The sequence below is a fragment of the Mixophyes fleayi genome, chromosome 4, assembly GCF_038048845.1.
Source record: "Mixophyes fleayi isolate aMixFle1 chromosome 4, aMixFle1.hap1, whole genome shotgun sequence".
Lineage (NCBI taxonomy): Eukaryota > Metazoa > Chordata > Amphibia > Anura > Limnodynastidae > Mixophyes > Mixophyes fleayi.
The window spans coordinates 80,163,112-80,180,208 of NC_134405.1; the positions used below are offsets into that span (position 1 = coordinate 80,163,112).

General features: G+C 40.7%; 2 protein-coding genes across 2 annotated transcripts in view; both read right to left on the reverse strand.

Moving 5' to 3' along the window:
- IQCH (IQ motif containing H) overlaps window positions 1-17,097 on the reverse strand; it is a 438,281-nt gene that overhangs the window by 91,361 nt on the left and 329,823 nt on the right. The gene's annotated exons all lie outside the window — the stretch shown is intronic.
- SMAD3 (SMAD family member 3) overlaps window positions 8,261-17,097 on the reverse strand; it is a 75,557-nt gene continuing 66,720 nt past the window's right edge. The window contains exons 6-9 of the mRNA XM_075207581.1: window positions 14,335-14,547; window positions 12,015-12,152; window positions 11,334-11,478; window positions 8,261-10,205 (exon numbers count right to left, since the gene is read on the reverse strand). Of these exons, the coding sequence (XP_075063682.1) occupies window positions 10,082-10,205; window positions 11,334-11,478; window positions 12,015-12,152; window positions 14,335-14,547 (620 nt within the window). The 3' untranslated portion in view covers window positions 8,261-10,081. The remainder of the gene's footprint in view (window positions 10,206-11,333; window positions 11,479-12,014; window positions 12,153-14,334; window positions 14,548-17,097) is intronic.

Sequence of the window (17,097 nt, forward strand, 5' to 3'; positions counted from 1 at the left end):
CTGAAGAGGACTCTCAAGTTTTACTTTATTATAAGTATTTATTTTAGTATTCGCCTCCACCACTGCTGACAGAAGGCTACTGCATTCATTTTCCACCATATCAATAGACTGTCTTTACTGTATATAGGTGCAATATCCTCTATTCAGATATGCAATACATTGGTATTTTTCTTTGTCTTTTTGTCTGCCAAGATGATTTCAAGCTGGACAGTACTATACTGAAAAAATCCTATCATAATAGAAATGGTTTGTTCTCTTGTATATATGTAGATGTAAAATGGTAAATGAGACAAACGTGTTATAAAGTGCATTGCTGCTAATAGTTTGTATTGATGGATGTCAATGACTATTGCTGTGAGACAGCATTTTACAGAAACATGGCAGCCCCTATTAAGTGAGCCCCTGTATCTGATCTGGAACACAAATAAATACCATCCAATTCACTATTCTTTGCAACAAGGTTTCTAAATATGTGGAATTTGTACCCCAAGAAGTATCTGATAAGGGGCTCATTAATAAAGAATAAAGTGTTATAAAACATCAGGAGGGATATTTATTAAACCTATGTGATACTTGATACACATTTGGAGAATAAGGTGTAAAGAAGCCATGGTGCATCATATCACAATCAGAGGTTGTGTAGCCCGTTAATGTATCTGATCTCTATGGTGTGACTATACATTCCATGACTTCAGCTGTCATTCTCCACACTTGCCTGTCTGATCTATCCCCATCCACCATGAGGAGGTTGTGTGCTCTTACAGCTGGTGCAGCAAGAGCATATATGTGTTTCATCACCCCATAATTACCTTCCCAAATATAATAGGAGCGTTGTTCAAAGTGCCACGTCAGTTACACTGTCCCATGTTACTTCTTACATAGCGTGTTTACAAGTTTAATACATGAATATCTTACAAGTTGTATAACAATGTGCTGTTCTACCTATTCAAGTTTAAAGGCTTGTATTTTGTGTTATCTCATGTGACCTACTAACATACTTCAATGATCACATATGTGGCCCTCCAACCTATAAAAGAGCTGCACATTGCCCTTAATTTCAAGATTGAAAAAGCAGCTAAAAAAATTATCTCTACACATATCGCTCATTCCAAAATTCCACCACATGACTGCAGACCCACACTTGCCACAAAATGCACTTGTATGCGTTCAAAACCCCATAAACCACATGTCACTCGTGCCTCCCCACATGCCCATCAGACCTCTACATGTGCTCTTTACATGCCAACCAAACCTTCCTACATGCCCATTAAGTCTCTACCAGATGCCCCTTACAAGCCCTTCAGAACAGCCCCATAAGACCATCATGGGCTCCCCAGCATGACCATTAGACACCCATTCCCCCCCCCCCCCCCCCCCCCCCTTATATGCTTCTTCCACATAACTGCTCACCTCTCCTGCCCTTAATTTTAAAGATGGAGCACACAGATGTAATATGGTGAGCACAAAGCACTTCTTCCTGCTCTGGCATGTTGTGTGACCTCCCTGCGTTGTGCAAAGGTCACAAACATGGAAGCTGTTGCTCCCGTTCAGTCTGTTTCTCTGCAACAAAGCAGAGAATGTGTGAGATCGGGAGTTACCTGTTTCCCACCACTGAACTAAGGTTTAGGAACTGGAATTTGTTTTCTCCACATCGGTAAAAGAACATGCTGGAGTCAGCCATTTGTTTGCGCAACCAATATTCATGAGAATGTGAGCCATCATTTCACTAAGAACCCATGTCCTCACTGAGGCACACAGAATGCACAGGTTGCATTCTCATGAATACTGGTTCAGTGCACAAACTGGCTGCCTCCATTGTGTGGGAAACAGGTGTATTTAATATTACCATAGTCTGGGCTGGAGCAACTGTTATGAAGTATTTTGGCGTTCACTGATTGTTAATGTTCCATATAGAACACTTGAAAAATGACTCTTGAACTAAGTGGGCGGCCTTTCTATGGAGTGCATTCGAACGATGGAACCGATTACGGCTGTTTACAAAAGTGCAATCTTTCAATAGAAGTAAAGATTTGTGAAGTTGGCACCTACTTTTGTACAAATACATCTGTTTTTAGATGGGAAAGCACAGGGATATGCGTAAAATGGTTGTGTCTGTGGAGTGTGAAAAATGTAACGCAATTGCCACTAGGCATATCACCTTCAGTATAAGCCGCTTTAGGGAAAGCGCTTGTAAAGGCTCCCACAGATCAGACATCGGAACTAAATTGAGATTCCATGCTCCCACAAATAATTTAATCCAAGGACAAATTCTTTTCACTGCTTTAAAGAAAAGGTCTATTTATCAAGACACTGAGTGTAGATCATGTACCTTTTAGATTTGTGAGTGCAAGACCTGCTAAGCCATCCTGAAGAAATCCAGAATATGCACAATTGTAGCCGAAGCTAAATCCATTGTAGGCTCACACCACAGGAACGTCTTCCAAATTTTATAATAGACCACAGAAGTTATATTTTTTTTCTTGCCTGTAGAAGTATGTCAATCACATTCTCTGAAATGCCTTTATTTCTGAGCAGTGACCAATCAATCTCTATGCCATCAAATATAGCTTTTGTGAATATAGATGAAGAATTGGGCCTTGGTGTAGGAGTCTGGCTGAAGAGGTAGAGGTCATTAAGCATCTCCAAAGCACCGCTGCTGTGTCTAGAATGGAAGGATTGCTGTGATCGTTTTCAGGAAGTGAGCAATGAAAGGAAATAAAGGGAAGACATACCCCAGTTGAAAGGTCCATGGGATTGCAGGAGCATCTATCCCCTCTGTTCCTGGAAATCTGTGGCAAGAGAAAAACCTGGGCACTTTGGTGTTCTGATTTTGTCACCATTATATCTACAAGAGAGAAACCGCCCTTTCTTGTTAGCAACTAGAACATTTCCCTAGTCCATTCTGCTGGATGAACTTGTTTTTGGGTGAGATAATTGGCTATGACATTCTGCCTGCCTGCCACATTCTGTGAGTTCATGTTTCTCTCTGCCCATGACATGACTTTTGACTTCTGCCATCACAAATGATTTAATCATTCAGACTATTCAGTTTCTTAAATTGCTCAGGGGGCTGAAGATTACTTCCATTGGGCTGGGAATTAAATGCTGCACAAGAGACCCCTTCATAATCAGTAGGCAAAAACTTATCACAGGCTCCATAGGCCAAATGCTGCTGGGCTTTACTATCGTGTTTTTCCCCTCTACAGGCGTACTGAGATGGAACAGTGTTTACTAAATACCTATCTATCTTAAAATCCAGAGAACAAAGCACTTCAGCTGTGTGGACTTTAACCTACTTGCAACTGTCCAGTTACTCTCTGTGCTCCGTTGTTCTACTGCTAGGGGTGCTTTCTTGGGAACGGGAAACTCTGGCATCCTTTAACCCTGGGCACGGTGCATGCACAAAGTACCCATGTTCAAAATGAATTACAAAGTTACAGTTCATTGCGCTGCGTTTGCTACCAAACACAGCAACTAACAGACCCCTATCCGCAGCTTGCACCACCAGCATTGTGGAGCCCCTACATACAGAAATGTAACAACTACCTGTCCTCTCTATCCTCCACTAGAGACAAGGGAGGAGCTGCACTATATACTACCTAGGGGAGAGTTTCTATTTTCTTTTCTCTACCCGAGGCCTGAAGGGACTAATGCATTATAATGGCTGCCACGTAGAAGTGAAGATGAAAACATTCTACCATAGTGACACGTCACATAGTCCCAGTGTCCCCTCCCTCTCATTTATTAGTAGAAAAAAAAACAAAAAAACATTTAATGAACAGAGTGGTCTCAAAGTGGTAGTAGGCTGTCATTGTACTGAGGCTTATACTCATTTTATTATGTACTTTTCTAGCCTGATATGCAAAAGATGAGTTTTCTTTGCATCTCATGCGTGCAGCTGACATTCACCAGGGGAGGGCTGGCTAAATATAGTCCGGGGGGGGGGGGGGGGGGGGGGGCATGAATCAACTCAGCAGCCTATTAGGAACATTTTAAAGGGAAAAAAATGCAGGTGACTCAGCCCAAGGTATCCGACTATGGGACCGGATAGCCTGCCCCTTGTTGGCACAAAGGTTCTTGAATTTGGCAACACACCTGAAAACCACTGCTAAATATCATAATGCCATCCTAATAGGTATATATGGTTATTAAAATGTATAGAGCTGATTAATTGTAATTTAATACTAGGATAACTGCATACCCACAAGAAAAGGGCATTTTTAGATTTTCATATATTGTCATTTTAAAATAAAAAATTTGCCTTTGACTGTTCAACCAGATGGCTTTTACAAACTACAAACTGTTAACATGAATGTGAAATATGATGACAAGGAAGGTATTGTTGCAGGGCCCTTGCTATCAAGAGGATATAACTTTAAAAAAAAAAAATATATTATTAAGAGAGTGTTAGGCAGTAATGAAAAAAAAATCGCTTATAATAAGGGAAACACTTGCCAATTATAACTCCATAAATTGAATCTGTTATCTATTACTCCAAAAATGAGCTATTGGAAAGAATGATATCACCACTGTGTATTTCATTAGTAAATCCACAGAGATCAGCACTTTATTTATGAGCGTTTGTCTCCCCCACTGCCCTCAGGCCCCCACCACCTCGGAGCCATCAATGTCTGATAATCCTTCTTGGGGAAGGATCCCAAGATTTTTCCACAATCGAAATCCCAAATTGGGGTCTTGTTTTATTTTAAAGTGTTACTCATAGTATGAGGTCACTGGAAATAGGAACATTTGCTGATGATGAAGACAGCTTTCAGTTCGATGTGCCTCAGTCCTCTCTCCTGGCATGTGTACTTACCAGGGCTGAATTCAACACTTTTATTACTATGGGCTTGGAAGTGGGACGTGGAAAAAATGAAATCTCAAGCATTAAAGGGTAAATTGCCAGTGAGGTTTTGTTGGACACGATAGGAATTGCAATCATGCAATTTTCCCTTCAATGAATGAGTAACCATCTTTTTAGTCTGTAAACATAGACAAAACCTGTCCCTTGAAAAGCATGGCACAAAATCATTTTGTAAACGCCGTAGTCACCCCATACTGAAATACCTCAATTGGATTAAATGGTTTAATTACACATTCCAGCTTATGTAGAAATAGATACTTAAAGGCTAATGTTACTGTCTAAAACAATATTAATCTTACCTGTAAATTGCTGGTTAGATGCATTGTTTAACGCAGTGGATTCCAATTTTTTTTAGTTCAAGGCAGCCTTAGGGTCTCCAAAATGTTTTCAAGGCACCCCTGAGCCAAAATAATTACCAAGTAGTCCCCCGCCTTGCTTACCACTGGCCCTGGCCGAGGCACCCCTGTGAGATCTCCAAGTCACCCCAGGGAGCCTAGGCGCACAGTTTGGGAACCACTGGTCTAACGGCTACTTGAATTGTAGAGAAACGAGTACATGAGACTGATTTCCAAATGTGTCATTGGGATAGCAAACATACGATGCAGATAGGAATTGTCATTGGATGCTTACAAATAACATGACACAATTGGGGGTGAGAGCCTTAATGTAGCAAATTTTAAAATAAAAACTTGTACTAATACGTATAAGGCATTTTGTAACATTCACGAAAATGTGTAAACTTGGCATATAACCAAAATGAATGTAAGAGATGCATGCTGTTTTGTAGTTGTTTAAACTTGTATTCCCCCATCACCCTTTTTTATTTTTTGTACCCCGAGTGTTCAAAACAAAATAAATAAAAAAAAAATATTTCAGTAACAACTGTTCATGATAAAGATTGACTGGGACAAGTTGTCTAGTTTTGCTCAAATTATATTAACAGTATAGGGCGTGACCCCAAACACAGCCATCCTTCACAAATAACATTTGTTCCAATTGGTTACAGATCAGGGCATTGACCAATCAGAACAAAGATAGGATGTTCACCATAGATATGGCATTTGTATTATATTTAGTGGGGGGTTTTAAACACTGACTATAGGTTTGTTCTACCTTTTTAGCGTCACAGTCAACCCCCAATTTTATTTTACTGAGTCTTCACTGTCACCTCATTCTCTAATGAAGGGACCCATTTCACTCATTTTACACTTTTCATATATCTTATACCAAGAAAATACCCTAATACAGTGTGTTATATTGGTGTAGTAATAAAGTGTCAGAATACTCTACATGCAATATATTATTGATCACCTTTTCCATATGTTATCAGTTATCTTTAGAGGTCACTATATTAAGTTATTCTGAGTCTGCGAACAATTAAAGTGTTTCAGTTGGTTTCAAAATGAATACACCTGTCTGTGTGAGGTCCGACAATTGGTTAGTGTCATTTTCAATCAAAAGCTCCAGCAAATCTGAGAAAAGATTACTGAACAGCACCAATCAGGTGAAGGATGTAAGAAGATCTCAAAGCATTTTTACATCCCCTCTGAGCAATGTGATGTTCATCATAAAGAAAATATGGCACAACTGTGAATCTGTCTAGAGCAGGGCTTTCTCCAAAACATCCTTTGTCCAAGAGCAAACTTGCAAATATGACAGAGATACAGTTTTTGACGATAGAGGTGGAAGAAGTCGGGCACTTCATAACTCCATTATGGGAGTGGGGCAAGGCGAAAACCATTGTTGAATAAAACTTTAAATTTTGCCAGAAAACATATGATAGAACCACATGCCAAGTGGAAGAGGAGTCTATGGTCTGATGACATCAAAGACTGAACTTTTTGACCTCAATGGTAACTGCTACACCTGGAGCTAGGCTAATAACTGGGTAATTTCCCAAGAGCACTATCCCTACCAGGAAACATGGTGGCGTGAGCACAATGCTATGGGGGAAGGGAAACTGGATAGTGCAAGAAATAGACAAATCTTTTCCCTTTGAAAATCTGTACAGTGATTTAAAAATTGCTGTTCAACACCTGTCCCCATCCAACCCGATAAAACTCCAGTAATATTACAGAGAAAAATGGGTGAAATCATTGTCCAGATGTATAAATCTGGTATAGAGTTACCCAAACAGTCTCCCTGTAACTGCAGGTATAGCTGTAGAGGGTCTACATGCTGGAACAAACTGTTAAACAAAATAATTCAATGTGGTCACTTGCTCTGTTTATTTTACATTTTAGGTGGTGTTACACCTTCCCTTATTGTACACCAGATTTTATGCCAGTCGTTCCTGGTCCCGGAGGAAATGTGAAATGGGGGTTTGACTGTATTTTTGTGCACTCCACCAAAATGATTGTAGGTTACTGATATCAATACATTCATCAGGCACTTTGTTGCTCCATAATTTTAGTATTAAAAATACACACAGCTATGACTGGAGCTATTTGCTTATCCTAGGATGCTGTCTCCATCAGTTTTCATGAAGCTAATTGCTCCATTAAAATGTTTTTGTAATTTATCAGATGTACTAATTTGATTTTACATAGTGGCATATTTCACATCTATCTTAGTTGTATTTGTGTGAACTTTTTACTGTGAACATTTGACTCCAGATTGGCCAACTTGGTCTGTAACATTGTATTACTCCAGTGACTTTAGGCTGGTCTTGACTTTTTGGTGGGTTAGTTTAGATTTGTCAACATTCTAATGGTCTAATTTGCTACATGTTGTTCTAGGACTGTAAAGGTTTCAGTGCACTTATTGATAACAGATTGGTTTTAGCCCTGACACAGTAAATGTTGCATACACTAGGACATTGGACACTAGGACATTGCTAGGAAAAATGGTGAATATAAAAGAAGCTCGCAGCTTAGTGAAACGTGCCTAAAATAGGAATTAATGAATCTACAGATGTTTTGGAGAGGGTTAAAGTGAAAAGCAATCTAAATTGATACACAAAAGCAGTCAGTTCTGTTCTTGAGTCTCCATTTAAAACTGCAATCCCACATATTTTTAACAGCTAGTTTTTTACCTCATGATCATGAATCTGTCCTTCTTTACCCTTTGTAAAATCTCTGGTGGAGACTTATATGGCTGCAGAGTCTCTCAGTTGGAACAGATTTGCGAGTCAGCACTCAAGCTCATTCCTGAGTGTGCTTACAAAGGGGCCGTTACAAAGCCTCATCACTTACTACATCATAAGTCATGTGACTGTTTCTGCAAAGAATAAGGTGTAAGAAAAATACTAAAACCGCCACCATGTGTCTTCTTACAAGAAACCAGAGTGATTTATGTAAAAAAAATGCACACATTATTTTTTCATGAGATTAAAGCTTTAAAATGAGACAGTTTATGAATATTATAGATGTTCTCTTTAACTTCAGGTGAACAAGATAAATGTGGAAAGGATTTATTTACATTCACAATCAATACTTTACACAAGCAATGAAAACCATAATGTGAGTGGAGGAAGAGGGTGAAAGTAATGCACTGTACTCGTTTTGAATAATACCACTAATATATTGAATATTGTTTCCTTATCCTTTTTTGTTACAATGATTGCTTGAGGCACATGAACCTCAGCTAATCAGAGCCAGGAGTCTATTTTGGGGACATATATTGTAGATATAGCTAAAGAATAACTCAGAAGTACATAAACCACACAAACAGGCAAGTTCAAAAAGTAACCAAAACTCAGAATTTCCCAGAAAATGCATAAGAAATAAAAGCATTATTCATACACACAAGATCAAATAAAATGAAGGAATTGCAATTAAATTCATAAAAAATGGCGTAAAAACAGAAATAATTTGTTACAGGTTGTGAGCAAACCTGTTCATTCATGCTACAAATAGGTGGGAGATAAAGCCCCCAACACATGCTACAAATACATGGGAGTATAGTCAGCTTCATCTACACACAATAAGAGTGTGTAACTCAGAAGAGAGAGCACTGCGTTAGATAATAGCAGCGCCAAACACTTCTGGGAACAGCTGGCTTTACCCCCGCAATGTTATCCGGGATCTGTGTGCTTCACTCATATTCTCTGTAAATAAACATACAGAGAAAGGGAAGGGACCGTTAGCTCATTTAAACCATATCTAAAAAACAAAAGAGAAGAGACACAGAGACCGTAGTAACTGGGAAGCTATAGAATTGTGTGCTCACTCGTCCCTAGTCCAGAGACAACCTGTGGCTCTTAGACTGTTGTAGAGCTACAAGTGTAAGCATGTTACAGCTGGAGAGACACAGGTCGCCTGTCTCTGGTCTAGACGCTGCTTACTTACATACATCCAGCCTTAGGAGGTGCAGGTAAGGAGGGGTTAAACATTACACAAAGTGCTATCCAGAAGAGCTGGAATGATTCTCACCCGTTGGTGGTGCGGGTGGGATTACCACTCCCACCGCACCATCTGGGATCAGTGAGATGTACCTGTAGAACAGCAGGCTTCACACTCAGGCGCTGACACAAAACAACATGTGAACACTTCAGAATGAAATGTTTTCCTCCAGTTGCTATTTCTTAGAAGTTCTTGAGAAATGTAATAGCAGTTTAATCTGCTTTCCAGCTGAGGACCTACTACACATGTAATACTGCTGTGTGACATAAAGGCCCCATTTGTAAACCTGTCCCACATTTAAGCTACACATCTGTTCCAACAAGTTATGAATGGGACAGGTCACCAAGGCAGCAGAGATCCACGGTAGAGAATGCATGTTAAAGGCACAGTCACACATCTATGAGAAGATCAGAGAGAGGACCTAATACTTGAGAAGTTCTGTTAGATATCTGTAGTAAAAACTGTACCCTGTATCACAAAACCTGTCTTCTATCTTTACACTGAGTTTCAGTGACTGTAACGGCAAGTCAAGTCTGTATGAAAGTTTAGCATTGCTGCCTTCTCCATGTGCTTAATGTCATCGGGTTCCCTGCAACAAGAGCAGGGAAGAACAGCAGCAGCTTTTCTTTCCAATAATGCTGGGCACCGAGGCAGGTAATGCACCAAATACAAGGTTAAGAGTTCCAGATCAATGAGAAGTCAATGCATAGTTCCACATAGGAGACCTGTGGTAAAGCATCACACGCTGTCAAGTGACTGGCTATAGCCACTGGCCATGGGTTGGCAGCCTGTGTGCTCTGGTGTTGCTCTTTGTGGGCTGTTTAGTATTGGCATATTCCAAGTCTATGAGGTTTTGTGACATGGAGACGCTGCTCTATGAGACACTAGAGCAATGAATATTTGGAGAACCCATCTGAGTAAGCACTTTATCCAGCCACTGCAGGGGGCCATTCAGATGGAGCTCAATCCAGCAGGGTGTGCTGGTCACAGTCTGGCGCCTGCGGAGTAGAAACACATGTGAGGTAACACTATCTGAAGCCAAATAAAGAAGCCTATTGGTCAGACCTTTCCTGGTGTCTTGTCATGCAGGCTTTATGAATATTAATACCTATTATTAGCAGTACTCACTAATCAGAACAGCTCTCTGGTCATAATTCAAAGTGACTTCTATGCTGTTAATGCTCAAAAGACAGCTTTTAAATGGTGACTGCATTTCCGTTTTATAACACAAACAAACAAGGCACAGGGAAAAAAACTCTCCAATAAAGTGTGACCGTTTCATTTAAATATATTTACTATTAGCGCACAGACAACGGTTACTGGTCGCACATGTCCTGTTTACAGCAGTAAACTATACTGAGACTTTTGGAGCTTTGGTGATGAATGGGTTAAGAAGGGAAGAAGTTAGTGAAATGTGAGCGAGAAATCTCAGGCTCAGTAATGAGGCTGCCAAACAGAGGCACATCTGGGTTCCATTAACTCCCCTGGCTCCAGGCCAGGGCTGAAACTGGCTGTCAAGTGTGGAAGATGAGATTTAACCCATTCAACACCAAGCACACCCCAAATCATTGTGTTTATTTTGCCACTGATCGCCCCAGCGCCAAAGAGTTAACTGCATAAATGGTCACTGAACATCTGGAAGGCAGCAGACAAAGCTGGGATCTGCTCCGGTGTCTGCTGCTCCCACAATAGCAGAATGTTACACTCTGGCAGCCAGTGTGTGTCACACCCTCCACATAATGACATCTGTCACAGCGTCGTCACCTCCCTGGACCATGGGGCCGGACCTGGGCTAGCCGCAACCAAATCCATTTGGGAGATCCCAGAAATAAATGTCACTCCCTACAATCAATGGATATAAGATATAGAGGGTGGAACGTGGAGGAAAGCAGCCACAGGGATACAAGTTAGGTCTGCAAACCTGCTCTACTCATCATCTATCTCATATATACCAGTAAACTGGTACTGTTATTATCCACCCTCAAGAGTTGCACTGATAATTTACTGCTTAATGTAACCCTAAAGTATGGATTTTTACTAGTCTTTTTTATATAAAACTCTTCCATGACAACCAAGCGGGAACAGCAGTCAGTGTTACTGTGACCCTGACACCCTGTGTCACCAACCTGTATTCAGCTCCCCATCCCTTGACAAAGCTCATCCGTATTGTACACATCCTGGTCAGCTGGTAAACAGCCTCGAATCCCTGGTTTACGGACTGGGCCAGGAGAGCTGCAAACTCCTGGTTGTTAAAGATCTTCAGATTACACCCTGAGATGGAAAAACACAAACATGATCCACGGACTAATGACTGGAGATTTCATAATCACTTCATTCATTCTGCAAATACAGCAACTAAATCTATACAAACTGCTTGTAGTGCGCTTCCATTACTACCAAGAGAAAAGGGCCATGGGTTGCACATACTGATCTCTATGTTGTTACTATGCTAATTGAGGTAGAAGTCAGCATTCATTGTACATCTCACAAGTACAACAGTGACTGAACTTTATTAATAAACAGTGGGCAACTGGCATAATAATCACTGCTGTGCATTAAAAGCCTTTGCATTTCAACAGAAATAAACATTATAAATCCAAGATCATAAATGAAACACATTTGGAGATATTTAAGCCAGCTTCTAACTGGCATTCCCCCCATAGTGTTTAGAGAATGAAAGTAAAGGTCTGATTGGTTATAGAACATTTTTTTCCTGTGTACTAGTTGTGCTAATGTCTGCCTATCTGTTTAAAGCTGACACTGACAATATTTTCAAAATAGCATGGCTCCATGCAACGCTCCCTTACCTGGAGGTATCTTGCATACGGTAGCAGGGTGCCAGCCGTAGCGCTGGTTACAATTTGGGGACTGTACAAATATTGCACTGTCACTGAGGCACTCTGCAAACACCTCCCCTCCAATGTAATATAGGCGTACTCCTCTACCTGAAAACAGATAGAATTCCACCAGTAAGTCAGGGACACAGAGAATTCTGAACACAGTATAGTAATCTTAAAGAACAACTAGAACTCTATTTATCTTACATTAAAAAATCACTACTTCCAGTTATATATATACACACACACATATATATATATATATATATATATATATATATATATATATACATATACACATACATATATATATGTATGTATATATATATCTATATATATATATGCAAATGATGTAGAACAAAACAAATCCTGATTTTTTTTCCATGCACCGCAGACATTTTGGGCCTGATTCATTAAGGAACGAAAATGGCGATACGTTCTGTATTTTGCGTTAAATTGCACTGCACGTGCCCAGAACCGGACTATGCGCCAGGGAACAAAAGTGTGTGCAATTCATCTTCGAGCGCAAAGGACACTTACTACAGTCTACAATGAGGGGAACAGGGAGGGGGATGAGCGTATGCACTTAGGCAATGTACAGTAAAGACGTGCCAAGCTGGAGTGCAAGCAGCACCCAATTCAAGCTTTGGGCATCTCTCAGGTACATGTTTTTCTGTCGTATCACCTGCACCAGCTACAGGTCCGGTGTAAGTGCTGATTACTACTGATGACAGATGCCTTAATGAATCAGGCCCTTTGTGTTTAAATCTAGTGAAGGACACACTAGGCTGGCAAATCTAAAATGCAGGCGTCTGAAAAAACTAAAACATTTTGCATAGTATGCTGAGTTGTACACATCTCATCTGATCCTCATCATTATTAGTTGGTATCTTAAACCCCGGCGGGTTAATTTAGTACATTCTACAAAATGACAGCTAGAATCTGATTGGTTGTCATAGGCAACATCTCCACTTTTCAAACCCGCCAGAAAGCTTGATACATTTCCCCCTGGGGGTAGAGCACAGGCATCAGATACGTTTCCGGACAGGAATATCTACGTCTGCGTCCACGTCTACATAGGTCGCATTTACTTGACCTGATAGCTCTTTGCCTTGCATGCCCCTTGCTTTACCCGGTCCGCTTCTATAATCACAAGGAGTTGTATATGCAAGATGCACTGAATCTGCATGCAGACTAAAGCGTAATTTGTGGACATGTACAATAGTGAAATTCCTATTTTATCCTACACATATGGACTTGCATCCAACTCCACATGAGGCCACAGTGAGCTTTCAGTCTAACATGGCTTATAACAAAGAACAGCTTGCACTCACATAGCAAATGTACTGTAAATGCAGAGTCAGACATGACTAGATGCTCCTCTGTGTATTGCATAATATTGTAACTTGGGTCTGTCCTGTGTGGGGGAAAGCTGTGCGTTGAGGTTACACGCTGGGATCTTGCAGTGCCTGTTGGATGGGATTCATGTTATGGGAGGTCCTCTGTTCTCACATTCAAAGGTCCATAATGGAAAATTTTTTGTAACCGCTGAATTAACGAGAGGGCTGAATTGTTCCAGTTATTTAGTCTAAAGCAGATTTTCATTTCAGTAAAAAGCAAAGTTGAGAACACTATTCCTAGCAGAACCAAACAAAGACGTGTAAATAGATTATTAAGGAGGACCAATGCCCCCCTGAAGAACCCCCTGTAAATAAGAGGGAACCCTGCTATGGAATATGTTGGAGCTTTGTAATAAAACAATAATAATTGCTGGGCTGTCAGGGGCAGAGGGATCTTTCTCCCAGTGGAATGTTTGTGTTACACTAACCAGACACAATAGAGAAGCCCTGCTAGCAAGGTCCTCTCCCCTTTCACCCACAACATTAGAGTAATCTACAGGGGGGAGGAAAGATATGTAACACACAGAGCAATTACATTTGTTTTGCTATAGGTACTGAATATATCAATACAAAAACCTGAAACATACAAAAACTATGAACCTGCTTTTGGAAATTACTTTTTACTTTTTGGACATGTAAACTTACAGACACATATTTATATAGCTTTACGAAACATCTTTTTAAATTCATAAAGTGGCACTTACACCAATACACAACGGAGACCGCCGTCTTGTGGGTTGCACTAATATTCTGTCAATTCATTGGTTGATCCCACAAAACAGATTCATTTACTGCCCATACTTTACAAGGAAACGTTAACAGAATTGTTATGGCAGCAATGCCATTCATGCATGTCCCTCATTCATTGCACAGCGGCTCATAAGATTTACCAATGTGTCGCCGGGTCAGTTCCACAGCAGCATTGCGGTTAACATTGGACAGCAGGCCTAGGCAGAAACGTTCCGAGTTGGACGGGTCTGTGAATCCATCCACCGTCATGGAGGGTTGGGAAGCATGAAACGTTTCCCCCACTCGCTGGTTCAGCTCATAGTAGGAGATAGAGCACCAGAAGGCAGGCTCACAATATGTGACGGGCTGGAGGTCTGCACATACGGAACACAAAATAAGATATGGTTATTATAGCTTGCCGGTTGGCTGTTGTGAATGCTATACATCAAATATATTCAAGAGACAGAAAACCAGACCTAGGGGTAAATGTATCAATATGCGGGTTCTTCAACACCCGCGTGTTCAGCCTCTTCCGCGATTAAATTTCAAGCGGCGCTGCATTGTAAAGGGTTAACTTCCCTTTACAATGCAGCGCCGCTTGAAATTTAATCGCGGAAGAGGCTGAACACGCGGGTGTTGAAGAACCCGCGTATTGATACATTTACCCCCTAGCCTCAGTTCCAGCCTGCAAAATCTTAACTATTTCCTTTCTCTGACATACAAATACTTATTACTCTTACTTTCTTCTTAACCTTTATTGATTAAACTCTGTTACTCTGAATCTACATAGTATAGCCAAAGATAAAAGCAACTCCACAAATGGACAATTAACAAACCGGCACAAACAGTGGTATGACAACAATTTAACATGCTCTCTGTGCCTGTTTAACACAACCAAGGAAAAGTAAAACCCTTTTCTTTGTGTGTTGTACAATGAGATAATACAATGGCTCGAAGTTAGAACATCAAAGAGTTTCTCCTCAAAAACCACAGCTTTCTTCAAAAGGAGGAAGAGCAGCATGAGCGAGGCAAAGCTGCAACCTCTGTGATAAGGATAGGCCTCTCGTATAGTCATGGCTGGCTCAACGCCAAGCCAAACCGCCTGACCTAAACTCTGCATCCGGCCAACTTCAACGGGACCGGGAGGAGAGCACTCAGGGGCATGTTTATATTAATATTAATATGCAGCGCTATCGTAATATATTATTCTTGCAGAATCGCTGACAATCCACTTTACTATAAAAATATACATAGATATGCAATACTTATAGGGAACAGATGTGGCCTGGTAACTAATAGAGCTCACTTTGCCTCCTTGTGCCACAGGAGTATCGGTCACACCAGTACACACGGTCATTAGTTTGTATGTTCTCAGGAGAATGACTTCCCATTTACCTTGTAGATTTCACACCATTGATGTACAGTAATGGGTCCAGTTTCTTCCTTCTGAATCACTAGCATAGCACTAAGCTTTGTACATCACAAAGGGACTATGACAACAAAATCCATATTACTAAAAGTTAATAATAACCATCTGCAATCCTTTCTGTGATCTAAGGAATTTAGCCATTTTTGGGGTCAGGATGGAGAACCCAGGCTAAGTATATTATTGAGGAATAAGCCAAAAATCAGAGTAGGCCTAACTGCGGGATCCTGGTGCTGACAGCAATGTTAGTAACTCTGTGGCATGTGGATGTTACTACACCATGGGACAGCTTTAAACACGTCACACTGTGTGTAACTTTATTATGTAGATTGACTTATGAACAGTTTTTTATATAGCGCCTACATATTACAGTGCTTTACAAAGGATATTTAATCATTCACATCACTGCGTGCTCCAGTGGAGCTTACAATCTAGATTCTCTATCACACAGACACACACAATAGTGTTAATTTTATTAGAAGCCAATTAACAAACCAGTATGTCTTTGGCGTGTGGCAGCAAACCGGTGTATGGAGAGGAAATCCATACAAACACCAGGGGTAAATGTATCAAGTTAAGAGTTTTCCGGCGGGCTTGAAAAGTGGAGATGTTACCTATAGCAACCAATCAGATTTTAGCTATGATTTTGTAGAATGTACTAAATAAATGATAGCTATAATTTGATTGGTTTTTCAAACCAGTCGGAAAATTCTCAGCTTGATACATTTACCCCCGGGAGATCATGCACACTCCACTGACATTTGGCAGTGAATAAAACTCTCTGCATTACCAGGGTGAACTGGATTCCTGCAGGATAGTGGACAGTGGAACAGACAGTCACTACGTGATCCATCTGTATTTCCCCTAAGACATGGCATCACATACACCTGGCACACCACTGTCTCTGACCAACTTATTGTATAAAAAAATGCTCATCATTATATGCAGTGGCTGAAGGATCACTTACCACAATGTGTAATACTGTACATAAAAGTGTTATTAATACCCCTCACTTATAGCTTACTTGCCAACTCAACAGCAGTGTCCAGGAGACTTCCGAAATAGTGGGTGATCTCCCGAAAGCTGGGTCATACAGAGAAGCAGTGGGCAGAACCCAGTGTGATGAGATAAGGGACCACCGCAGCTGGATGAAGAGCCCACACTCCATCTCCCACAAGGGAGAACTGAGAAGTCGCCAACTATGCCTCTTATCAAAATTAAAGGGCTTGGTCAGGAAGAAATGAGGTTTCTTTATGTGCTTTAGAATTATGTCAGAAATACTAATGAAGAACAGCTGCAAGACACCTTTTTTGAGTGATAGCAAAGATCAATAGCTTATGGAGTACATAATTAGATTACCTCTTATGTCCAACATCCTAACTCCAGTCAGGTACTGGAAGATTTACAATATATATATTGTGGCAAAGAGGCCTATTTGCCACATCTCTCCTGTATAGGAAAAGGTGAGGTCCGGGGGAAAGTTTACAGGGGAAGTCTA